Here is a 27,624-nt window from a genome sequence, read left to right as displayed (position 1 = left end):
TCACCATGGAGCCAGAGGCGGGCTTCACTTGTGAATCCCGCCAAAGGCAAAGCGCTCAAAGGGACCAAACCTGGTTTAGCGCGCAGAGTACATCTCAAGAAGGGCCTTTCCACAAAGAAATGGCAAAAAAAGATTACCAGGGCCATTTTGACAAAAATGGCACCCATGGGTGTTTTACTGTGGCTCCAAACGCAGCCCGCGGTAAAATCACATAATGGTAGTAAAACATAAACCACTGCCAGCAGCCATTCATCGAGGAAAGGGTAACATTAAAATGTTACATGAGAAGCTAGACAAAGGGGATACTAGCTAACCCCTCCAGCACCCTATTGTAAGATCGTGTGTGCTGGTTCTAGAAATTTACATATGCAAGTAAAGTCAATTTCACTTTACTGCTCTGGGAAACAGTCTATCCCAGAGAAGGTATTTAAACCTTGGGAAATCTGGAAGACTTCCCTGTGTCATTGCACTGAAAGTGATGTGTGACACAATGTAAAGATGATGCCTATGGAGTTTGTCGGGCTCCATAACCAAAAGAAACAGAGTACAAAATCACATTAAAATACATGAGAGAATGGGGGGAAAAGGGTATTGATCTCACCAGGTTAAAAAATCAAGTCCTCAAAATCCAGAAAAGTTGCTGGGGGTCTGTAAGGTAGAGGGAATAGCACATTTCTGAGAATTCTATGTTTCTACTGTTCCTTGAATGAGTGTTCCACTATTCAGAAAAGTTTATTTGCAGGTTGGTTTGCGATGTGATTTCTTAACTGAGTGTGACTGCACAACGGCTAGGGTCTAACCTTGTATTACTGAAAGTAATCAGAAAGTAGCTTATGGTTTACTCTCCATGAATAGGTGTGTCCTATACTAAATGTTTGATAAGGTATGACTTGCCTAGGTTTTTTGCTTTGTTCTGTTTACTTTAAAGCATTGTGGTGTGTTTTTATGTTTTGTTTATAATTCTATGACCAAGTACTTATCCCCAAGATTTATCTTGGCCTAACTTGTATTCATAATAAACCTTTATTTTCTTTATAATACATTTGATGGTCCATGTTTATGTTGAATCCTTGGTATACAAAGTTGTTTATATTCCTCCAGCCCTCTCTACCTCCTAAAATGAGGCTTGCTGCTCTGTCTACGCTACCATAAACTGAGTTGGGCACCACCATGCCTCCTTCCTGTTTCAGGCAGGCAAGGATTCTCCTAGGCACTGGAGGGGAGGGGGGTATCTGCCAGACAAAATCCCCCTGTCAGACAAAATCCCAAAGGTTAGATTGCAGGGTTTTGAGAGTGTGAGATGAGAGCAACACTGGGAGAGCCAGGAAAGCGTGAAGCAGCCTAGGCAGCATATTAATCTTAATCTACCAAACCAAGATCTGTGCGCTTCCACCACTCAAGATCTTCATAAAGTTTACAGAAGAGGGCCGGGTAGTTATGGTGAAAGAGGGTGTCCTAGGGGCGGGTAAGGTAGATGCCCAAATATTTGTCACTCCTACTCCAACCTGTATGGATTTCGTTGTAAAAATTGTAGGTCTGCCTGGGGCCTGGAGACATTCAGAGCTGCCGATTTAGCTTAATTGATAGCATAGCCCGAGATTGCACGAAATGAATCTAGTTCCTTAGTAATGACTGGACACAGGGTTGGTCTTCATAAAAATGTCATCACATAAAGAGTCAATTTGTGTGTGGACCCTCCAGTGTCAGTCTTAGTAATCAGGGGGTTATTTCTTACTTTTATGGCCAGGGGTTTGTCATTTGAAACACATAGGAGGGGGGGATAAAAGGCAACCCTGGCGTGTGCCTCAATGAATAGGGATCGGGTCTACGAGTTTAGGATTCCTTTTAATTGGCATAGATGGGCAAGCGAAGAACAGGTTTTTACAAAATTAGTACCAAAAATTGTTAAGACTTCAACTAAATAGGATCAGCTTATGCTAACAAAAACTTTTATCGCAACGAAAGGGCCATCGGAATCTTCAGTTTTACAGCAATCCACAATGTTAATCACCCTCCGAATATTATCTTGTGCTTGGCGATCAAGAAGGAAACCGGATTGATCCGCCCTACCAGCGGAGGAAGCAAAGGTGCGAGACGGCAGGCCTAGGCTTTGGAATAAATACGTGCACCGTAATTTAACACAGCTATGGACCTATGTGCCAAGCAGTCCTGCAGATCCTTTCCAGGCTTGAGCAAAAGGGTAAGGTGTGTAGGAAAGCCCTTAGATGTTCACACCAAAAAAATACATTCCACCACTTGCAAAGATAACAAGTTCATTTACACACGAAAATGGAAGCGCCAACAAAGAACTGTGCTGCTGTGGAACGTTTTGGCAAAATCTGCATGAGCAGCACATTATGAAGGTAGTGTCACCAGTGACATTACATACAGTAGAAACCCAACTGGCCGGTTGGTGCGTCCCTACACATAGGTCACATGCTCCATAGGAGATGCCAAGCCATTGGTCCCAGCCCCGTCCATCCATCTTCCATGTGGGTGATGCTGCAGTCATCAGTCAGATGGCGGCCAAGAGGCAATCGTATTGCAAACTAAAAAAACACATCTCTACGTAACAGTTGTGAGAGCAACCGGAGGGTATTCTCCCAAGTAGACCTCGGGAATCCCTTATTCAGGTTGCCAGGGGAGGGCTTGCTTGCGCTCTCAAAACCAAACACTGTGGGTGGACGAGCGAGGCAGGATCACCTGGGTAGGGGATCCCGGGGTTGTGCTCGGGGGGGGGGTGGGAGGAGGTAGGGGGAGCCCCAGGTGAGACGTGGTTTTATGCTAAGGAAGGAAAGGAGAACGAGATTTCTACAACCTTTGTAGGTTGTACTACATCTATCTCCCTTCTTCCCAATGAAGCTCCTTTATTAGAATCCCACCACCCATACACCTCTGGTAAACCAATTAAAGACCCAAACCCCGTTACAGTAGGAAATAACCTCTCGGAATCACTGCTTTTATGTTGCCCACCAGAAGAACTTCAACCATTCTTCTGCACGTCCCTCTGATAATTAATTTCCGAACACCCAATCTACCTTAACAAAACACTACCATTCTCACAGTCCCCTCTGTTCAATTCACGATTCCGGCTATCCCAGTTTGTTTCATAAGCCCTACCAATCCTGTTCCTCTGTTGTTTTCCGGCTTCCCAGTCGAATGTGACCAACAACTACAGTTACCACAAACCCTTACTCATTTCACAAACCCTACAAAAAACACCCTTCCGAGATCATCAAAAATCTCTCTAGTACGAGGGTTATAATTCCATACAATACCGGTTACTCTAATACTCTAAACACCCACTCAACCCACCCCTTCCCCCCGCCGAGCCCCCTTATCCGACACACATTTTTGCACAACACAAGACAGCGGACTAACACTAGAGCTATTTACCTGACCTGTCCCGACACAAGTGTCGGGCAGAGTCAGGCAATTAACCAGAATTATACACACCTGACGGCCCTTTCCCTTCCCCACAGGGCTAAAGGTTGGAGCACAAGAGGAGCAAAGCAGATGGCACGACGTGAAGGCTAACTCAGCACCACAGCTCAAGAGGAGGAGAAAGACGACGCATTCTGAGAGGGTAACAAGTAGAGAAGCGACCTTTCCCTTTCTGATCAAGGTCTCCGAGACCTCTGCAGAAAATCATAAGACTGCGAACAATAGCCAGCGTGTGTTGCAGCAGACGTCGACGGTGCACAAGACCCTCCTCTGCTGATTACCAAGCCAGAGAGAGACGCTTGTGTCTGTGGTATCAACCTTGACTCCAAAGAGGAAGAAAGCCAAGTGGTTCATCACAGCGGTGAGTCAAGGGGAGAATCGATAAGAACCAAGCTGCGTTGAATGAAAAGTCAACCGCTAATTTGAACTTAGAAAAGGTTTAAAGAAACTATTGAGGAAAGAGGGAGAAAACCAGCAACAGAGGCGCCCAGCACCACGTGGGTGCTCACGCAGGAAACTCTGGGCAATTACCTGACAGTAGAGACTACCGTAACCAGAAGGCCTTGGGAAGAGGCGAAGAGAGGTCAAAGTGGTCATACAGGGGTCTTGTAAAATCCTCTGTACTGTCGAAAGTCTTTGACCTACAGATGATTGTGAAGGAAACGGAGATGAATCCCACTTCGTTTAATTAACTCATGAACTGTGTGTCGCAAAGGTTGGCAAGAGGGAACCCAGTGGAGGGATGCTAACGAAAAGGGGTGAGGCCTGAAGTCCCTATGAACAGTGTGTTGACAGTGAAACCTACAGAGGGATATCCACAGTGAACTGTTTTGCAAAAGGTGGCCAGAGTGAACCTGGCAGAGGGAGGCCGACAAATAGGGGTGAACCCTGAGGAACAGTTTAAAAAGAGATTAAGATTTGTGAATACTAGAAGTATTGGAAGACCAGGGGAAGTGAACTGTCTTGTCATTCGGGTCGGAGCCCGGCTGAGGAAGATCCAGGGGTGAAAAGTCATCACCCGAAGTCCATTTGGAAAATAACTTTGTTGAATACATCAGGCCCTCGAAGGCAAGAGACTTTTGTTGAGACTTAACCATCGAAGAACCAGATAGCTGATGCGAAACAGTTGGCTAGTGCTGGGAAAGCTTGATCGTGTGTGCTGTGCGCCAAAGTACCACCCTGTCCCGTGCTGAAAATGTTGGGAAGGGAGAACCCTGGCAATCGCATCCTGACTTATTGGGAACACATCTTTCTTTATTGAAAACCCCACTTTCTGTAATTAGTTGTAAGGATTTGGCAATAATTGTTTTTATTTTTAGTATAGGCCCTTTTTCTTTGACAAGACGCCACAAGGACTGCCTTATTGTTTATTTGATGATCAAGATTGCTCCCATCTTAGATTTAGGTTTAGGTTAGACGTTTTTCCACCCTGCATTTACAGTTCAATAAACGCCCTTGAACTGTGATCACTTGTCTCTTTTGCCACCATGAGTCTGTTACACAGTGCACCTGGTACGAGCAGACAGTGGGCCGGGGAGGGAGTCGAGGTCATACTAACTCACACACTTCACTCTCCCAGACAGGTTGGCACCTCTACAAGGTCTTCCACCCTCATTAAGGGCTTTAATGTCATCCCTCCCTGCACCTCACAAATCAGTGACCTAGGAGTGAAGGCAGGAAAGCCCTGTTTTCTGATCTTTTTTGATCAATCTGGGGTGTACAGGTTTGTTCAGTGGTCTGGGGCAGACTGGTACCTTGGAATTCAGAGGTCCTAAAGCTAGGGCATTTGGGTGCTATAACTTCGAATTGGGACTCTTGGGTGGGTCGGACGCACTGTGCCCTCTTTCTCATGGGATTGTACACAGCCTCTCAGCCCTCCTCCCATGGCCTTGCAGGGCGCATTCTTCACGGTGCGAAGGTTGGCAACATTTCAGGATTGAAGGGTTTATGGATCTGTGTAGCTCTGGGTTTTCTCATCTGTACCTGGGATACAACCTATTTCTGTACTCATGTTCGGTCCCTAAGCCTAGGGTGCTGACTGCTGCGCTACGTTTAAGCTTTGTGCTACAGTATCGCTGCTAATTTCTAAAATGGCTGATATTCCCACGTATGCACTGCATCTATGAAGCATGTAATAATGTAATTGCGCAGAAGCCTTTATGGTCACCCTCATCCCCCTGGTACCTTACAGTACCTTTGGCTGCCTTTGCCTTATTTTGAAGCGCATGGGGGTGCAGGAAGATCATGTCCCCTTCCCAACAGGTGTGAGCCTGCCATAGGGGAGGTCACAGAGCCAGTCAATAAGTGTTGAACAGCCTTGTGAGCGGTGGCACCAGTTGGTCTGCACATTTTTTGTAAAAAGCTATTGAAAACCCATCTGGGACAGTCAATTTGCTAGCGGGAATGACCCAAATAGCCTGTGGAACTTTCTCCTCTTCAATCGGATGCTCAAGCTGCTGCCTTTCCTCCACGGTGAGCATGGAAAGACATAGGTGTTGAAGGTATCGTCGCTGGTGCTCAGTATCTAGAGCTTCAGCCTGGAACAGGGAAGTGTAGTAATCGGTGAGAAGGTTTAATTTAGCTTACTCAGAACAAAGTTCACCCCAAGGGGCCCTAAGACCTCTAATAATTCCTGGTCTGGAGATGTCGCAACTTCCATGCTAAAACCCGGTTGGCTTTATTATTCCTGGAGTAATAAAACAATTAGGTGCATAAAGGATTTAGTCGCCTCTGATGTGAACAGATTTTCCAGCTCCCCTCTAGCGATCCTCAGTTGACGGTCGGTGAACCCGTCTATTTAAGTTTCTGCTCTAAAGCCTCGACTGGAGTCTCAAGGGTGGCGATCTGCACATGCAACAACTTAAGATGTGCTGCAGTCAAGCTAATGAACTCGCCCCTAATCAGTTGTACAGGCCTCCCATAGAGAATCCAGCGAAATCTCCCCTGTCTTGACCTTGATCAGTCTGAAGTGTCGGCGTGCTTTCATAACTGCCTGACGGCTGTGGTGGAGTGCATGTGCCACAACTGATTGAAATTGAATGGGGATAAAACGGATGTGTTGGTGGTGGGTTCCCCTCCCTTTCCCTTACTCAGGATTTTCTTTCTGGCATTCTTCCTTGGGCCCTCTTCCCTTGCCCTCTACCAGGGTGAAAAATCTTGGGGTGATTATGACTGCTAATCTGTCCATGGCCACTGAGGTATCGGCGGTATGCCAGACGGGGCATTTTCAGCTGAAAATGTTGAGAAAGGTGCTCCATCTGATCCCTGTAATACTACTCCCCCCTGTTGTCTGTAATGATTCTGAGAAGGTTAGAGCCCAAGGGGCTGTAGGCTGACTACAACACCTTCAGAATCTGGCAGCCCAGGTGGCAACTGGACCCCCTATGGGGCCCATATCTCGCCTGTATTGCGCTTCCTCCACTGGCTTCCGGTGGCCCAGCGCATCCAATTTAAAGCACTATGTATTGTTCATTGCGCCATTTATGATCAGGGAGCTGAGCATTTGGCCGCCAAGTTTATGTGCTATGTCCCGAACCGCCGCCTGCGTTCAGCGGCTGGCATGCTATGTGTGCCCGCTTTTTCTCACTCGGGTGGGGGGTTCGGGCTTTCTCGATTGCAGCAGTGCAGTTGTGGAACACTCTTCCACTATCTATGAAATCATTGTCTAATCTGCTCTTCTGGAAAGCCTTAAAAACTCACCTATTTTGATTCTTAGCAATCCTGGCCTCTTGTGTTTTATAGATTCGCTTCTCTCTACCGCCATGATCCCTTTGGCGACCGTGCGCTCTACAAATTACCATAACACAAGTGTCATTGAGCTGCAAATACTGAATTGTATGATCCTTCACTTTCTCCTCAATAAGTGTCCCACAACAGGACATCATTGATGCACCAAAGAGGGCCTGGGAAGCTGATCCTGCCCCACTGAAACTGTGAGTGTAAGCAAAGCATGGTCCGAGTGAATTTTACTCCCACTATCGACTTCAAGGACATTGTCCTGTGTGGAGAGGGGAGAAAAAAACATATAAATCCTGGAGTAACAGCCATGAACGTCGGAGTAAAATGTACTCCCATCGACCAGGTGCAGATGCCCCCAGGAATCCTCCAGACCCAAATTCAGAACCGAAGCTGCAGAACGGATACATACCGAGGAGCGATCCCTTACTGGATCCATTACAGCATTAAAATCGCCTCCAAGGAACGATTCTCCATCTGCGAACTGGGCTATGGTCTAAAAAAGGCGGTTGAAGGAGCATTGGTTATCATTAGGGGCATAGATGGAGAAAAAAGTAACGGGAGATCACTCAAGACTTCAGACAGCCCCCTCTTTATCATTGAGCACCCCTCTTTTCACAAAAGGCATTTTTGCATTAAGCAGTAGTGCCACGCATGTTTAGTAACCCCAGTGGCAAAAAACTGAAGAGGGAACCTACGAGAAGTCAAATGCCATTCATCAGACTGCTTCAAGTGGATCTCCTGAAAGAGAAATCCGTCTGGATCACAGTGAGCAATATGAAGTAGCGCTTTCCTCTTAAAGGGGGAGTTAAGCCCCTGTGTATTCAGGAAGACTATCTTAACAGACAATGACATGTATAGCAAGGAAACTCTCGAGACAACCAACCCAAGATATCGTACACATCTGCATAGCCCCCACGTAATAAACCAGAAAGTAGACCTTCCACCAAAAAGCAGACCACCCACCTCCCATTTTGAGAGAAGACCAGCAGAGCACTCCAGAATACCCCATTTTAGAATCGGACTGCTCCCCATGGAAAACCATACCCAACCCCATGGTCTCATGCACACAACTCTTCCTCTTCCAATAGCACACAATTGTTGAACAAATAAAACAGAAAACCATGGCAAGTGCATGAAAAGAGCCAACATGGCAAATGTGGCCCCAAAACGAGACCAGACCAACTATGGTGATCTTTCACCAAAATTAGGTATATAACTTGTATACTCCGGGGGGGGGTATAGCTCCTAGAACAGGGGGAAGGCACAGTGGCTTATACAGGTCAGTTGAAGCTGGGGGTGGTGGGGTACCATTCAGAGATTGACCAAGTTATGGGCGTCACCGGGGGGTCCTACAGGCCCACTAACGTAACCAAACAAATCCATGATGGTGAGGGTCGCAACAGCCATGCACACCACAAGAAGGAAGCGGACAGACGCTCAAAGTGAATTCTCCTGGTGCCTTTCAATGGATCTCTGTTGCTTCCCTGTCAGGAGCCATCAGTTTGCGTATCAATCGAGGATGATCCACCTCACCCCCTGCACGGCCCAGACCGTCATACAAAGAGAAAGTGGTTTCTGAGCAAAACCTGAGGCGTCCTCAGAGAAGACCTGACTTGGAGCATTCTGGTAGTCAGAGGCGCTTAAAGGGGGAAACACCCATCTGTATGCAATGGCGTCATCATGCAGCCAAGTGGTAAAAGGGTGCATACCTCGCATTTTCTGCAAAGTGAGCTGGGCCAAGTCTTAGAAGGTGTGAACTTTGCACCACGGAAGGTGTACTCCGGGAATCTTCTGGCCGCCTTCATGATTTGAACAGAGGATAGCACAGGGGCAACGTGCTGGTCTTGGAAGCAAGACCACGCAGAGCAAGATGTTTGAATCCCGTATCCGTGCTTAGAAAGCAAAATCCGGAATGATATTGGCGTTATAAAAAGAAATTGCATAAATAAATGTCATGTGAAATGCATGGACTCGAGTGAGGACGTCTGGAAGATACTCCTTGCTTTTTTTATATATGGGGAGAATACCCGATGTGTGTGGTGAAGGATCATGTAGCCATCGTCCGGAAAGCCTAAAATCTCTCATTAAAAATCCTGTAAATATAGCTTAAACTGTGCCTCCGGGACAGACTGCGGGATCCCCCACAGCCGTATGTTCCACCTCAATCTGTTCTCCCCCTCTTCAATCTTCATTGGCACAAACGCCTGTTATTCTCGGGAGACCAGGCATTCCTCCATGTGTCATCATTGGAGAGCTCCACGACCGAGCTCTTTATGTCAGTCAGTCTGTCCCCCATCAATTCCATGCTTTTTTCTGATTTCAGACATGACCTGAGCAAAATCTGCTTTACATGCCGAAATGCCTTGTTTGAGGTCAGTCAGCATCTCCGTTTTCAAAGTTTGGAGGAGAAGAGCAATGTCCACCTTTGTAGCTGTTATAGAGGTGTCTTCCTCGTCCACCATGTCCTGGGAGACCCTCGAGGAGACTTCCTGCTTATGTTGGCCTGGTGTAGTAAAGATTTCTTTGATATCAGAGGATTTGGGTTTCTTCGACTTGCCTGAAAACAAGTTGGAACTGGTGAGGGGAATTCCTGTAGTTAATATTGCTGAGCAGCTGATGGCATCCCCAAAGAGCTGCAGCAACTGAACTGGTTGACGCCACCCAGGCTAGATGAGTCAGCGCTGTAGTAAAGTTAGGGACACCTGGATGCCAAACTAAAGGTACCCCCAGCAGAGAATGGTGGAAAAAAAGGGGAGGGGGAACAATCCTGGAGAAGTTCAGGGCCTGCTGTAAGCACAAAGCAATATAATTCGTACTAACCAGGGGAGGCACCAGTGGCGCAGAGAAGACACTGAAGTTATTAATGGCTATGCCAGAGGTACCCTGCAGTACCTGCAATAAAACCCATATTAAATCCACTGTAGAATGTTATGCAGAAGGCTGAAGCAATGCCAGCAGCCTGTGGGACGTTCCTACCTCCAAAGTTGCTGTTTTATGGTTCCCTGTTTCATTCTTATTCAGATTGTAAATGGAGACCTCATTACTGTATGTTTGGTTTGGGTGTACAAATGCAGTTGAATGTAGCTGTCTAGTTTGTTCTGTGAGAACTGGGGGTCTGCTTCACCTGAAGTAGCAAGTCGGGTCCCACAAGAAAAATCGCTGGCAACAGTTCCTTGGGTAGCTACTCCAAAGCTTGCTCCTACCCATCCAGCATTTGGGTTCACATTGTGGCGCATAGGAGTGTTAATTAGAGCAACTGGGTGGAGCAGTCAGTCGCAAAACCTCATCATTCAAAGAGGCTGTTACCTTTCCGGGTGCAAGGTGTTAATTGTACCAGCCTCTGTCAAGTACCCCTCGATCAATCACTGCCCAGCAGCCATGGTAAAAACGTATAGGTCTGTAGCACCTAAGCCGATCAATGGAGGCTCTTAAGCAACATGCAACAAACGTTGCACACTGAAGCTTCCCAGCAGTGAGCAGTGCAGAGAACACACATGGAAAGATCTCTAATGCTGATGGACATTAGCGGAGGTCAGTCTGGCTGGCTACTGTCGCACTGTTTCAAATATTTTGATTCTTCCCCGATATAGGTGGTGTTCACAGGCCACCCAGGTGCCAGTGCTGCTTGCAGCCGAGCCTGAAACTCTATGCACTCTGCCGCATGGTCACCCCTCCTCCATACCGCAGCTGTTGTTCATGCAGCGCTCGGACTAGCGCCTGGGTAATGTGCAGTACCGGATGTCATCCACTCCATACCATCAGATTAGTCCCGGGTAGAGCTCCGGTGGCTCCTGCCACCACTCTGCTCCGCCCAGCTTCACGAGCCAAGCAAATCAGAAAACAAAAACCGTTGGTACCCCAATGGCTACCAAAATGTTGCAGTTGACTATCAAAGCGGTAAAATGGCTTGCACCCCTGGGGAAGCCAAAATCTAAGTATAGTTGCAATCAGCCTACTCCCTAATAATTTACGTAGTGAGGCTCCCCATTATTGCCCAAGCGCGATTGAGAGGCACTCTTGGTACTGGACACCATAGGGGTGACCCAATATCATATATCTTGATTAGGGTATAAAGGGACACAATGGCAGGGGGATTCAGGAGAAGTTCCTCTGGCTACCAACGAGATAATAAAACGAAAAAGGACCATGGGTGTGGGGCGGGAAACAGTGTGTGGGAAGGTGGGCTGGAGCAGAAAGTTGACCTCAAATTCCCAAAGTAGGAATTCTGCTCAGTGTCTCCAAATTGGATCCCTTTTGAAGTCTGTGCTGGTGCTTTCTACATTTTACGCTTTACACTATTAACTGTACATCCTCTGAAAGGTGGGGCCTTCATAGCCTAAAGGTGCAGATCTGCATGTTTGAGGCACCCAGTTAACGACAACAGAATGTCAAACTGTAGAACAAAAGGGTGGTTGACTGATAGGCTCAATGATTGGTGCCTGCTATATTTTGCATACTGCCATTCCCTCACAGACCAACTGGAGTACAGCAAATTTAGGAACACTCACAACTCTCATTTCAAATGGCTCTTAAGTAACAGCTTCACATTTACATATTTTTCTGCATCCTTTCTCTCTGCGCTTTACATTTTCTAAGGTGTGCATGTTGTGCAATGACACCATACTGTATCAAAAATGACCCCCTGTGGTGCAAGGTGGGATTGGCTGGCTTTCTAGTCTGAATGTCATTGTTGCTGCTTCCAAAACCGGATTGATTATTTTTGATCAATTGTCATAACATATGATTTTCTACTTCCTGAACAGGCAGTCATTCTGGCCCACGGAGGACGGATAGGATTTTTCCAGGGTGATATCAGGCTGCTTATGGATGATCTGAAGGTTCTACAGCCCACCATCTTTCCAGTGGTACCAAGATTATTAAACCGCATGTTTGACAAAGTAAGTTGGGCAAAAACCTGTGCCTCTCAAGAACAGAGGATGGAGGGATGAAAAGTTGGGGCAAGTTGGGTACTGTTTTATAGTAGGTGTTCAAAATTACCTTATGCACTATAAATCTTATTTCATTATCTCCAATGTTATGCTTACTTTCCTCTGCGAGAAATATTGCAGATGAAATGTGATTTGTACATCCTTAAACGAAAATGCTAGTGTATGCTTTTTTTCTATGTGGCGGTAAAGTAGTAATGTACACTTGAAGACAACGTTTCTGCAGTGGTTACCCTGGAATTGTTACTGCGAGATTTAAATTGGTTGTCTCAAGTGTGTAGCCCTCTTTCAGGTGCCAATTGAATGTAAAGGTTGACTGTCTGAATCTACCTTTTCTGGACTGTGAAGGTGGAGCATCTATCCTAGGTGCCTCTTCTGCATGATCATATCTTGCTGCACATAAGAACTATTCTCCTGCATGGGGTCTGGCATGGATTCACATGCTCATGAATATTCCCAGTCAGGCTGGGAATCCTTGGTAAAAGCAAGTTTCACTTTCATTTACAAACTGTATTTCTCCTCTAAACCAATCACTGTCCTCTGGGTCATACTGCCCCATCCTATGACAGTCCTCTCCCTAAGCCCCTCCTTTGGCAGCCATCTTCAGATTTTTACTGCACGCTTCAGGAAGTCCTCGAGTTTGCTCTGCAGTCTACTTCTGAATTTTTGTTTTCAACGGAAAAAGGTTCTATTTTTGTTTCGAAAGAGCCCGTGTGCTCTTTTCTCCCTCTGCTGACAGCGGGCATCTGTTTTTCGGTGAATTTTAGCACCCCTCAAGGGCGAAGATTGTCGGAGATTCCAGAAGGCCACTCGGCCTACTTCTCACCCTCCAACAATGACAGAGGAGAAGGGAGGGGGAAGGTCTCATCAAGCCCTGCACGGGCTATGGAATGTGCAGGTGTTAAGCAAGATTTGGAGCAGTACCCTTTGGGTGCACTAAAACAACCTTGACCACCTGGCAATAGGAACCCATCCTTTGGTGCAAGTCTACTACAAAGGTTGGTAGCGTGATGAGCAGACAGGCTTATCTCAAGAGGGGTCAATGTGAGCATTAGGGGAGTTGCACAGAGATTTACAGTGACAAGTATCCAAATAAAAACGTATACTCTTGATTAAACCATTATTAATTTAAGTCAGTTCGAAAGCCTTCTTCAGAAGGGGCAATATAATAGTAACACACAAATACACTCCAAAATACACACTCTTAGTTTCTGTAAATCAGCAAATACCCATTTGGGATGGCACACTGTGGACGTTAATATCACTGTTGCATTTAGAGCAATACTTAGGAGCATGTCAAAGAAAAAGTTTATTAGAATAAAACAAGAGATCACTCAAATATTCTGAAGCACGCAAGTACATTTGGAAACCCTGAATGCAAAGTAAGTTGACCCCTTCCTGGAAGGAAGACTAAACACAAAGTCAGAGGGTAGAAGAGTCATTCAGGGAGCTAGGCCAGGCCAAAGTCAATTGGACAAAAGTCTGGATGAACTGAAGCACTTCTTACTGGTAGGTAGAAGTATTGCACAATGTTTTAGAAGTCTTTGTAGAAAAGAAGAAATCAGGGTAAGGCCACAAGCTGATTTTACTTGTGAGGTAAAGAAGCTGTTAGCAACTCTACAGAAGCCACCAAGACGAGGCTCAACTGAGAACAAGTAAGGCTACACAACAAGAGCTAAATTCTCTTTAGACTGTGCAGTACCTTTGGTTAGAAGAAACTGTTCCAGCTGACTTCTGTTCCTGTGCAGCTCTGCAGATCCTGTAACTACACATGCCGCAATGGTATCAGGAAGAACCGATGCCCTGCCTCTGCAGAAATTGCCAGCTGATTCCATTACAAGCCACGAGGCCCGCAGCATACATAAGATGGCTGCGGCTGCTGTAGCCATGGCAACTGCCACAACGAAACTGCCTGGACGGCAGGATTAGGCCCCACACCTCGCTGCACTCTCCTCTCCTGCTTTAAAGGGAGAGGAGGCAAGCCGTGAGGCAAAGCCGCAAAGGGAAGGCCAGGAGGAAAGGCTGTCCTCCCTCTCTGCAGCTCCGCTGCGAGGGGACATCGCCAAATCTGCAGCTACACATGCCGCAATGGTATCAGGAAGAACCGATGCCCCGCCTCTGCAGAAATCACCAGCTGATATTACGAGCCACGAGGCCCGCAACATACATAAGATGGCTGCCGCTGCCGTAGCCATGACAACCGCCACAATACTGCCTGGAAGGCCGGATTCGGCCCCACACCTCGCTGCACCCTCCTCCCCTGCTTTAAAGGGAGAGGAGGCACGCCGCAAGGCAATGCTGCGAAGGGAAGGCCACGAGGAAAGGCCGTCATCGATCTCTGCAGCACTCCACTGCTCGACGGCGTTCGAGGGTGCCGGATTCGTGCCGCAAGGTAAAGTACTATGCCCCCATATGAGCAATATTGCATACCTCTCATGCCTCCAGAGAGCCAAGCACGCCCCCACCCCTCTCGCCGGCCCCCCTTCACTAGGAACGCTCATCTACAAACGCGCACCCTCCACTCCCCACTGCTCACCTACGCCCCGTGCATCGGCGTCTGTAACTGCAGGGTCGGGATCAGGTGCTCCCCCAGGTGGCCCGTTCCTACACAGCACATTGCGGTCCACTGGATGCAAAAGATGCCTGTCCCATGCGCAGAACCTCACCGGCTACAGCGATCTCTATCTCCTCAATGCGATCAGGCTTTTGGGGCCCTATAGGCACCGTAGCATCAATGCCACTGCTACCCATGCCAAGAGCCCACAAGAGCTGCTCCAAATGGTATGACAACCACTTTGAAGGAGCAAGACATGTTACTCGTGACCATGCTGCACAGACTCTAGGTGCACATAAGTATGCCCACACCTGATGCCTGTATTACTGCACTGCCTGATATGACTGCTCTACACAATAACTGTGTGCCTCCACCTGCTACTCCCAAGCCATCCTCATCCGCCACCACACCGCAATCAGACCCTATTCTTAGGTGTGCACTGGTCAGCGCACGTTCCATACCTGCACACGCCCTTGACATTCACGACCTGATCATCAAAGATAACCTTGACATCCTAGTAGTCACTGAGACCTGGCTCAACGAAAGTTCAGGCCGTGCTCTATCGCTAGCCATGCCTGCAGAATATACTATCTTTAGGAAAGACTGTACCAACCAGAGAGGTGGGGGTGTGGCCCTCATTGCAAGGGAAACCCTCGGTATTGGGGAAACCCAAGGACGGCTTGGGCACAACTGTGACTCCCACTCAAAATCAACCTATCCCACAATTGCACTCTTACCATGCATATTGTGTATCAACCCCCTCCCCCCCCTGTTCCCAGTGCTGATTTCCAAGACTCTTGCTCTCCCTGTCGGACAACATTAAAAAGACTTCCCAAGTCATTCTCCTGGGCGACTTAAACTTGACTGAATGACCCGAAGGACTGGCATGCCAAATCCCTCAACAAAGCTCTAACCACCTTAGGATTCGCACAAACTATCTCTGAACCCACCCACATCAAAGGACGCACATTGGACTAGATCAATCATCATAACTGTTCTATTCTAATCACCACCAACACACCTATCCCTTGGTCTAACCACCATTATCCAATTCAATCTCGCCTCGAAAAGAAGGCACTCGGTGCCCACCACTACTTGTCCAGCAGCCCTCACCAGAAGTTCTCGCAAACTGACCGCCGAAAATCTGGCACCATTTCTAATGGTGCCCACGCTACAGGCCCCATCCTCTAATGACCCAGAAACTCTAGCCAACACCTTTTAAACACATTGTCACCCAAGCTGTTGACGCCATCGCCCCATGGGCTTTAAAGAAAGCCAAAAAAATCAAACTCCAACGCCTGGTTCTCCAAGGAGCTGCTTAAACAACGCTCAGAGAAAAGGTCCGCCCTTTCTACATGGAAAGCCAATCCATCTGAAACGACGAGGGAGGTCTTCAAGGCCATCTCCAAGTCATACAAAAATGTCATTAAGGCTAAAGCTGTGCCACTTAACTCGAGGATAATGTTACGCTCACCTGGCTCCCACAGGGGCGTCGATCCGAACTGGACAGTTGCGGTCTCCACCAATGTGACGCGTAGTGCCGAGATGACAGACTGGACTGGCCCACCTAGCTTCGTTTGCTTGGCCTGTAGGAATATTCTTCTGCAAATGGAGAAAGGGAATTAACCACCCGTGGAGTTGCGCGTTAACCTCTCCCCCCCACCCCCACTCCCACTGTTCTCCCCACTGATCACCTTTGATGCCTCTGCATTGAGCGCAGGGGCGCGTAGATGACCAGTTGCTTCACTGGCTCGAAGGAATTGGTGAGTTCCAGAACAATATTGACTGAGATTCCTGGCAAGACGCCGTAAGTATGCAGTTCGTAAGAGTTCAAATGTCCGACTTTCACTCTTGTCCGATTCCTTGCAGGTCGCAGCTTGACCCTAGCAAAGAGTTCCTCGTGGCAACCGGTAATGTTCAGGTAAGGATTTGTATTATCCAACACAGTTCGATAAAATAATGTCAATATGTAACCTGTTGCTTTCTCCCTTATTCAGGCGCTGAGAGAAAGTATGAAGTCTCAGGGAATAATGCCTCTGGCGGTAAAATCAGGTAAGTCTATTGTGGTGAGGAGGTTTCCCCTTGTTTGTCCCTTTGTTTCACCTTGCTGTCCTTTTGTTTCCCCTTAGGTGCCGGGGTTCGGTTAAGATGCTTTGGAAGCTGTGCCGACCCGTGAAGAGGATTAGTACCCCCGGTGGTAAAATCAGGTAAGTCTATGGGGGGTAACTAATATTGCCTCTGTGTATTCCCTTGGCTCACCTTGCTGTTCTCGTCTTCCCCTTAGGTGCCGGAGTGCGGCGGGAACATGCAGAAGGATGCGGTGGAATGTGAAGATGCTGCAAAGGCCGGTGAGTTCAACGCGGCGCTGCAGCAGGCGAGGCGATGCGCTTAAAATAACTTTCTTCCAGCTTGAAGGCGCGATGGATCGGGAATTCAGGTAAGGATCGAAGGTATTGCTCTTGTTCTAACCTCTTTTCCTTCTTTCTCCCTTTTTCTAGGAGCTCCTGACTCGAGGCGGTCGTGGCAGAAGACTGGATGCAGACTTGCAGGCACGGTGAGCGTTGCGCTGCTGGATGCAGAATAACGCGAAGCGTGTGCTGCTCTTCGGGCGTGGTTTAAATAGCCTCCAAAGTAGTCCCAGGTGAGTATTCCTCCCCAGCCCCACCCGAGTAAAAAATAGTCCCTTCCAAGCCTCTTTTGGCTTGGAGCTCTTGCAGCATGGTCTGCATCAGGTAAGTTTGCAGCATGGTCTGCATCAGTAAAGTTTTAATCTTTGAGCCTGGCGCCTAAGGCGCCAGGACTGAGACTCCATATGAGCCTGGCGCCATAGACGCCAGGACTGCACCCAAATAGCCCCTAGCAGGGGTTGTTGGGCTTGCTTGGGATAACTTGATGCCTGCTTCCGGGGTTACTGGACTTGGCCTGGGTCTCCGGGGGTAGGCATCATGACAGATAAACTATGCCAAATCATGCTCCAAAGAAATCTTCATCTTCAGAGAGTTGGAAAAACCATCCACCCATGCTCGTGAAGGATGAAATTTGATGTACTGGCATCCAGTCTGCCATGCTAGACAAACTTAACACCTTGCAAACCAAAATCATTGGACATCAAAAAGCTCTTAAACTATTAATAGCCAACCAGCACAACAAAGTGTCTACTACCCCTAAACCCAAACACTCTCCTTCATTTGACATTAAAGATATTACTGAATCAGAGGTCATCACCCTGCTCAAGTCCATCAAACCTTCCAACTGCAAGGGAGATACGTACCCAGCCCAACTCATCAAAGACTCGGCTCCCACCCTTGCACCCTTCCTTACTGCATTCATTAACTCGTCCTTCCGGTCAGGTCATGTTCCCACTAACCTTAAGGAAGCCTGGGTACGCCCACTCCTTTAAAAAAAAAATCACTTGATCCCACCATCTCCGGGAACTATAGACCTATCACTACTGTCCCATTCCTTCTAAAAATGTTGGACAAATCAGCCTACCTGCAAGTCCAAAAATACCTGGAAGAGAACTGTCTCCTAGGCCTGCGGCAATCTGGCTTCCGCCCACAACATGGCACAGAAACGGTTCTCCTAGACCTAAAGAACTAAATGGACGATCTTGGAGACTCAAGCAAACCTGCGCTGCTCTTGCTTCTTGATTTATCTGCTGTGTTTGACTTGGTCAATCACAATACCCTCTGCCACCATCTCTCAACTGCTGCCAACTTCTCCCCTAAAGCCTGTGACTGGATTACCTCCTTTCTCCAAGAAAGGGCCATGAAAGTCTTCTCTGACTCAGCCTGTGCTACCCCTAGCCTCATCAAATGTGGCGTTCCACAAGGACCATGCATAGCTCCTACACTATATAACCTCTTTACAAGGCCACTGTTTAGCATCCTTGACTCCCTGGGCATCTCGTATACCAATTATGCGGATGACACACCAGTGCTAATCCCACTCATGGGTGACTACCAGGCAGATGTGTCCAATCTCACCTCCATCTACTCGACCATCCAATCCTGGATGGCGGACAATTGGCTGTGCCTCACTAGCGAAAAAACTGAAATCCTACTTATCGGTTCACCCACCACCTTGGGTAACCTCGGGCAGGACTACTCCTCCTTCACTATTGACAACACCCATCAAGGTATCCAACTACGTCAAAACACTTGGTGTCTATCTAGGCTCAGATCTCACCATGGACAGACAAGTGAATTCCATTGCCACCACATCAGCATACTACTCCAAAATTAACGCAGCCAGACCCTTCCTATCACACCAGAACTGCCTTACCATTGCTAGGGCTATAATTGGATCCAGACTTGACTATTGCAACGCCCTCCTAACGGGGACCTCGTGCAAAAACCCTGTCAAACTCCAATTGGCTCAAAACAATGCCCTTAGGGCGACCACTGGAACCTCAAGGAAAGAGCACATCTCTGAAATTAGAAGGCAGGTTCACTGGCTCCCTGTCAAACAGAATCATCTTCAAAACCCTCTCCCTCGCACACAAATGCCTTCATGATCTTGCTCCCCCAAACCTTGTCCAAAGAATTGTTAAGCACACCACCACAAGACCTCTTAGGGAGGGGTACTCCAACATGATTCTTGTGCCTAAGACCAAAAGAGTCCACGCAGGGGGTTCCAGCTTTCCCACGATGGCCGCCTCACACTGGAATGCCCCCCCACCCCACCTAAGAATGATTGAGTCCAAGCCTTCCACAAAGCAATCAAAACCAAACTCTTCATTTGAATACTAATTGAATGTTTTCTGCTGTAATCTTTGTATGTTTTACTTATGTACCTGTAACCAAGAGACCTCACGGTCGCATGTAACCAACTTAAACCAAAACTCTGCTACACATTCATGTAACAGCGCCACGATGCCTCTGGGCTGCATGTGCGCTATACAAATGCAAATAAATAAAATAAATGTGTTCCTGGGCTTCAGTCGTGGGGACAAGAGGGAGGATGTCTGGAGGACTCCTGTACTGCAATGGGACAATCGGCGACAGAAAAGGACCAACTTCTATTCAGTGGCACTTTGCGGTTTCAGCTCCTCGCGTCTCAGCAAATAGCACCACCGCTGTTCTTGGATGTCGAGGTGGGCTTTCCTTGCATCTGGGTTCCAGCACTCTGTTGAGGTGGCTCAGGCTCGGTCAGTCCTGCTTCCTGGGAGTCGGAGGATCTTCCTGGAGCTCTTGGCCATCTTAAGTGATTCACTCCAATCTGGTGTTCCTCTCCCTGGAACTTCGGTTCCTGCAGCAGCAAGAAAGTACAGCCCGCTCCGAGAGGATGTCCAGACAAGTTCACTTTGGAGTCGATTGGTCCCACCAACTCAAGGGGAGAAGTCCTCTTTGTTGGGCTTCTCTAGTTGAGGCTAATTCAGAGCTTCAGCACCACAGCAGAGCTTCACTGGTCAAACCAACGGTCCAGGAGTTGCAGCATGCAGCTCTTCCAAGTTCTTCGGATTCCTTCGTCCAGTAGTCGACTCTGCCTTCCAAGGCAAAAAGCCTCGCCTTTTTTATGCAGGTTTCTCCTATTCATTACAGCCTAGCTGTCAGTCAAACAGGGTGGCTGTCCTTGCCGGACAGCCAGCCGGCCAATCACCTTTGGGTGCATTCCTGTAACCAAGGGGATTGAGCACAGGGAGTTTCGGGCACCACCCTCCCTCCCTCACTTCTGCCCCTGCCAGACACACTGGAGCCAGAGGCGGACTTCACTCGTGAATCCCGCCAAATGACTAAATGAACAAAGGGACCAAACCTGGTTTAGCACGCAGAGTAAATCTCAAGAAGGACTTTTCCACAAAGAAATGGCGAAAAAAGATGACGGGGTCATTTTGACAAAATGGGCACCCATGAGTGCAATACTGCAGCTGAGGATTCAGTTGGCGGTAAAAACACACAATGGTAGGAAAAAGTAAACCCCTGCCACCAGCCATTCATTGTAGAAAGGTTAACATAAACTTGTTACATGCGAAAGTAGACAAAGGGGATACTAAGTAACCCCTCCAGCACCCTATTGTAAGATGGTGTGTGATGGGTCTACAAAAGGTAAGTAAAGTCACTTTCACTTTACTGCTCTTGGAAACAGTAGTTTATCCAAGAGAAGGTATTTAAACCTTTGGGAAATCCTAAGGACTTCCCTTTGCAACTGCACTGAAGGTGGTGTGTGTAACAATGTAAACTGAGGATGTCTACGGAGTTTGTCAGACTCCAAAACCACAAGAAACAGTGTTCAAATCAAATGAAAATGCAGGAGTGTGAAAAAGGTCTCTCTTCAGGATACAAATGTAAAGTCCAGCAAAAGAGCTGGGGGTCTCTAAGGTAGAAGGGAACTAGCACGTTTCTGAGAATTCTCCCTAACAACTTTGACAGCTTCTGTCTTCCTTTGTTCTGCCTCCCAAAGGTCACTGAATCCCCAGTGTCCCCATCTGACTTTTTGAAACTCTCATCCCCCAGATAGGGTTTGACTTCTAAAGAAAAGGCTTTCCTCCGGTTGTTAATCTACCTGTATTGCTAATTAAGTTACTGTTTGATGAATGATTTGCTAACCTAAATACTACTCTTATACTTGCCTGTAATTCATTAAAGGTCTACTATTGAAACTGAGTATTGCAACAGCGAATGTCTAGTGTGTATGTCTGTTTGAACTATTTCACTTACCTTAACTTTCTTGATTTTAACATTGCCTTTGTGTGTGTATAGATGTGTGTATGTATGTATGTGTGTGTGTATATATATCATATTTCGGAGGCTTGTGGTAACTGCTTAGATCACATGCTGTGCATAGGCTGACATCTAGTGGAATCTAGAGTATTAGTTTACTTTTCGACACTCAAATGGGCGTCGACACAGGGCGTGCCAGTAATACTATCCCTAGTGTGACGTCCACTGTACCCATGATCCCTCACGCGTGTAGGACCCTCAGATTGGGTTTTTCCGCCATACTTGTCGGAAGCATTGCGCGGATTTCCCTGGCTTTAAGCCATTTTGCAAAAAATCAATATTAATTTCCCCGTTCTTTCACTTCCACGTCGAGACATCAAAGATCGATGCCGGTCCAAAGAACAAACAACCGTCGAGAGCTGCACAACGGACTTTGCGTCTCGTAAATCCTCTGGCTTCGGCCCTGCAAGTAGGGAGAGTGGGGGGTGGAAACATACTGTACACTCTTTATTTTCCTACACACACTAGCCCGCTGCCATAAGGTGACATATGGAGAGTACTCCATTTAAATTTTGCCCCAAGTGCAACCGCAAGTACCCTTGGGTTGACAAACACACCACCTGTAATCTCTGCTTGCCGAGGGACCATCCCGAAGCTAACTGCAGAGCGTGTAAGCTTTTTAAAGCAAAAACACTCAAGGACTGCTCCACTAAACATTGGGCCCACCACGCCAGGCAGCTCGAGGCCATGGAAGCGGTGGGTGCCTTCAGTGATGGCAGCGCTGCCTTTTCGGATGGCGAGGGCACAGGGGTGTCTAAAGACACCCAAGCGCTAGTCCCCGACCTCTGAGGATTGTCCGGCAGGGCAGTTATAGGGAACACACCCGGCGACACGAGCGCTACCCAATCTTCTTCTACACCTAAGAACACGAAGGCCAACCGAGACTCGACGCGTGTGTCGAGTTCTCGGAAGAATGAGGCACAAAGAGCGGTCCACCGAATCTGTGTCCTCTGGGCGTTCCAGGTCGAGATTGCCACACGGCAACCGTCCACAGTTGCCAAGAGTGCCTCGCTCCCTAAAGTAACGGAGGTACGTTCGTCGGAAGACTAATCTGACCTCCAACCCCAAGCCGCACACCAAAGGTCTGCTCCAGCAGCCCGTTCAGTGTCTGCCTCCGAGTCCCGACGTGTGCACTCAAAAGAGAGAGTACCTCTGAATCTCGACGCCAGGCGTCTAAAGATTCCGAAAAGGCCAAACCGGCAGGGAAACACACTTCCACTCACGGGAAAGGGGACAAACAGCAGAAAAAGTCTACACTTTCAACTTCTGTACACCAGGACAAACACAGGCCGTCCAATAAGGACAAATCTAAGACCCCTGTCACTACACCCAGGCTCATCACTCCCACTCCTTACGATATGGGATTAGAAGATGAACCTCAACAGGAGGTTGTCATCCCCAGTTCCAAAGAATGGAGCACTGAGGACATAAACAGGGTGATGACAATGTCTTCCTTAGCTAATTTTTATGAAAACAATCCACAGCATTTTCTTAGCTATACCCCTGACAATGCTACTCCTTCAGGATCCAAGGACCATCAGCCTCTTAATAAGAGAGCTCGGCTTGATACTGCAGCTCAGGGACTGCATCAGACCCTTACTATATTCAGCCTTACCAACAGTATGAGGATGACCCAGACGTACTGGCGCTGGACGACCAAACTGGGGTCGAATATTATGGAGATGACGAGGGCCAGGATGAGGAGGAAGACTATGCGGAAGTCTACAATATGGACTCCCAGGTTAGCAAGGAACCACAGGTTACTGACTCGCATATAGATAACCAGCCCCTTCTAAATCAGGTCTTGGCTAAACCTGCAGAGCACTTCCACATAGATACTCAGGGGGCGCAGGAAGAGAGGGACTTTGCAGAGGAGCTAGTGGGGGACAAAAGACCCATTGCTCAAGCCATTCCTATTAAATTAATCCAACGTAGAATTGATCCTTCCCTTCTCACTCCTAATCTCACCAAAGCTGTGAACCCCAGAATTGAGATGATGTTCAGGGCCGCCCAGTCAGACCCTCTTTACATAAGGAGTCAACTGAAGCAGACTCCTTGGTAATCACAAACACCAGAAAAAGAGCAGGGACACCTCTATCATCTGAGGCTTCCCCAGACAAGGAGCGCAAAAGAATGTATGGGTTAGGAAGGAAAGCAGCCTCCACTTCCGCTTACCAGGCAAAGATCGCCAACACCACCACCACTCTGCTGGCAAGCTATAATTGCCGCCAGTGGGAGCAGGTAGCTGCTCTCATTGACTCCGCCCCGGAACCACTAAAGGGTCAGTTGGCCCAGATCGCGTTAGAGGGTAGAGCCGTGTCCGGTTGCATTCTGAAGACAACCTTTGACGCCGCAGATAATTCAGGTCGGCTCATAGCAGAGAGCACTGTTATTAAAAGGCACACTTGGCTAAGACAGTCGGGGTTTAAACCCGAGACCCAGGCAACCCTTATTGACATGCCGGTGGAACCGAATGTCTTGTTTGGCAAAACGTTACAGGGCGCACTGAAAACTGCCAAAGACGAGTATGATACTCTAAAGTCCCTAGGACAATTGACGAATAAGCCCACTAATCAAAGGGGGAATAGTAATTTTCGTCGCTCACGCGGCCAAAATTCCCAGAGGGGCTCCAATTATGCACAGGGACAGGGTACATCATGGGGCGACAACCAGCAGACTACCCAGAGTTACGGCAGAGGTAACAAGAGGGGCTGTGGTAGAGGTAGAGGCAACCCCGTAAAGCAGTGACGTTCCGCTCAGGGTCCCTTCCCACGCATCCCCAATAGGGGGGCACATTTCCAACTTCACCCAAGCATGGGAAGGGATCACATCGGACAGATGGCTGCTGTCCACAGTGTCCGCAGGATACTGCATCGAACTGCTAGAGCGCCCCCGCAACCACCCTCCATGACAAAAAATACATTCACTGAACCACCAGAAGATCCTCCTCGAAGAAATCATCAATCTTCTCGCAAAGGACGCGATGGAACTCGTCCCAGGCAACTAGGTAAACAAGGGTATCTATTCAACTTACTTCCTTGTGCCAAAAGAAATGGGACAATGCGCCAAGTATTAGACTTGCGCCCTGCAAACAAGTATGTCAAGCCCCAAAAATGACGCATGACTACTCTCCAAGAAGTAATCCCCCTCCTAAAAAGGGGGGATTACATGGAAATATGAAAATGGGCATCTTTCATGTCCAATGTTGCCATGTTCCCAGCGCACAGAAGATTCTTGCGCTTCAAGGTGGACAGTCAGCACTACCAGTTCAAGGTGCTGCCCTTCAGTCTAGCCTCGGCTCCAAGGGTATTCACCAAGGTACTAGCAGCGGCACACCTACGCAGGGAGGCAATACCAGTGTACCCTTACCTGGACGACTGGCTCATCACGGGGGAGACCCCAGTAATTTGCAGATCAAACATCCAAAGAACGATCGACCTCCTCTTCGAATTGGGTTTCTCCATCGAGAAAAAATCAAGCCTGGTACCAAGCACCTCCAAGCAGTTCCTAGGAGCTGTACTAAACGCTTGAGGGGTTGGCCTTTCCATCCGAGGAAAGAATTCGGAATCTACTGCTGCAAATTCCTCTACATCAGCCCGGTCGCCAGATAAGGTTGCGCAAAGCGATGCTTTTGCTAGGCATGATGGTGTCATGTATTTACCTGGTCCCCCATGCGCGCCTGCGCATGTGACCCATGCAAGAATGGTTGGTCTCAGGCAAGTGGTCAGTGGGACGATCTAGTGGTCGGTCACCAACATTTGTACAAAGTCTTCACTGGTGGACAAGAGAACCTGTCGAAGGGGAAGCCCTTTCTTACGATCCAGAGATACAAGCTGTAGTCACTACAGATGTATCCCTGTCAGGGTGGGGAGCACACCTCCTCCACCACACAGCTCACGGTCTCTGGTCTCACACAGTGGCCAAGAATCATATCAATCTGCTAGAACTCCTGGCGGTCTTCAGAGCAGTTTGAGCGTTCGAACCCCACCTGTTGAACCTGTCAGTACAGATCCTAACACAGTACGACAGCGATGTTTTACATAAACAGGGAGGGACTTGTTCGCCAATCTGTCCAGGCTTGCCCAGAAAATTTGGACATGGGCACTCAGACGGAACATTTACCTGTCATCTCAACATGTTCCAGGGGAATCTCAATTCACTAGCAGACGCTTTAAGCAGAGATCCCCTCCCAGAAGAACACGAATGGTGTCTACACAGAGAAGTCGTAGAAGACATCTTCTCACAGTGGGGTTTCCCCACTATAGACCTATTCGCCACAAGCGAAAACAGACAATGCCCAGGATTCGCATCCAGGTTCCCTCAGCCAGACTCTAAGGGGAACGCCCTGTGGATGAACTGGTCAGGGATGTTTGCCTACGCTTTTCCACCAACCCCTCTCGAGGAAGGTGGTCAACAAAATGCACAGGTAATCGATGACGCTCATCCTAGTTGCTCCCATGTGGGCGAGGCAACCGTGGTTCCCACACCTACGCAGACTAGCAGTGTGCTAGCCCATCAGACTCCCGTGCTGGCAAACCCTACTATCCCAGCACCAAGGTCAAACAGTGCATCCTCAACCCAGCTCAATTAACTTGGCAGCATGGCTCCTGAAGTCAGAGTTTGGGCATCTCAACTTACCACAGAGGTGCATTGACATTGTAAAGGAATCTAGGAAACCAAACACAAGGCACTGTTATTTTGATAAATGGAAGAGATTCGTTATCTGGTGCCCAGAATAAGCAAATCAACCCGGTTGATTGCACTCCTTCCAATATTGTCACCTACATGCTCCACCTGCTGGATGCAGGGTTGGTATTTAACTCACTCAAGGTACACCTGGCGGCGCTGTCAGCCTACACCAGCTCCCAAAAAAAGGTTTTGTGGTAGAACGTACCAGTGGTTAAAGCCTTCAATGATGGGGTAAAGAGACTCCACCCTCCAATTTCTAACCACCACCAGGATCGGACCTTAATGTGGTGCTTGCTAAACTCATGGGCCCACCCTTTGAACCCATGCATAAAGCCAGTCTCGAACACCTGACCTATAAAACTGCCTTCTTAATAACCATTACATCCATAAGAAGGGTCAGTGAAATTCAGGCTGTCAGAGCATGATCCTTTCCTTACTGTTCATAAGGATAAACTGGTTCTACGAACACACCCTAGGTTCTCACCTAAATTCATTTAAAAATTCCACGTTAACCAGTCCACTGAGCTTCCGGCCTTCTTCCAAGAACCCAAAAGCTCTGCTGAGATGAAACTACACACTCTAGATGTGCGAAGAGCGGTCCTCTACTATGTAGACAAGACCAGGCGGCTAAGAAAAACAGACCAACTGTTTGTCTCCGTAGCTACAAGCGGAGAGGGAGATCACGTCTCTAAAGGTGCCATCTCGAAGTGGATAGTCAATTGTATCCAGCTATGCTGCTCCCTTTCTGAAAGAACGCCCATTTTCGAGTTTCGAAAAACAAACTGTAATACTCCGCAGCTTCCATTAGATGTCGGCCTATGCATAGCATGTGAATCTAAGCAGATACAAGCATCAGAAATAAGATTACGGTGAGTAATGTATCCCATATATACACACACAAAGGCAATGTTAAAATCAAGAACGTTCTGGTAAGTTCAACAGCGAATGTCTAGTGTGCATATGTCTGTGTGAACTATTTTCACTTACCTGAACTTTCTTGATTTGCATTAAAGAATCTTGAAATGTGATGTAACATAAAAATTACAGGGAGGCTCATAGTGAGTCAAACTACAGGAGGGTAATATGATGTTAAGCAGTCAGCGTTCGCTCTCACACCTAGTGGTCAACTGCAGAAAAACAATAGTTCCTCAAATATACATGTTAATACCACTGCAATAATTAAGATACACATTTTTTGCCTGCACGTAAACAAACATAAATAACTTCCAATATGTTTCGATAGACACATGTCCTTTGCTCTCCCATTTACAATAAAATATTTCACATCTGACATCCACAACAAAGGATATGGGTGAATCGTCAATTATAGCAAATTTGACACCTTGAAGTAAAGTTACCATGGTTGACCACATTGTAAATAAGACGCTATCATTATCATTCAACCTCCCCATGTCATTCAACTTAACAATACGTCAGTTATAATGGAGCCCATTAATCAGGTTGTGTTCACATGTAATAGTGGGGGAGAGAAACAGCTAATGTGCAAAATCCAGCTCATAGCAGCATCTCT

General features: G+C 47.7%; 1 protein-coding gene across 6 annotated transcripts in view; it reads left to right on the top strand.

Moving 5' to 3' along the window:
- The window catches only part of ACSL1 (acyl-CoA synthetase long chain family member 1), an 877,045-nt gene that overhangs the window by 573,876 nt on the left and 275,545 nt on the right, over positions 1 to 27,624 (top strand). For all 6 annotated transcript variants that reach the window (XM_069631504.1, XM_069631500.1, XM_069631503.1 and 3 more), the window contains one exon: positions 11,946 to 12,080. In XM_069631504.1, the coding sequence (XP_069487605.1) occupies positions 11,946 to 12,080 (135 nt within the window). The remainder of the gene's footprint in view (positions 1 to 11,945; positions 12,081 to 27,624) is intronic.

The sequence above is a fragment of the Ambystoma mexicanum genome, chromosome 6q (assembly GCF_040938575.1).
Source record: "Ambystoma mexicanum isolate Mex_15411 chromosome 6q, UKY_AmexF1_1, whole genome shotgun sequence".
Taxonomy (NCBI): Eukaryota; Metazoa; Chordata; class Amphibia; order Caudata; family Ambystomatidae; genus Ambystoma; species Ambystoma mexicanum.
This window is presented reverse-complemented; position numbering and strand designations above follow the sequence as displayed.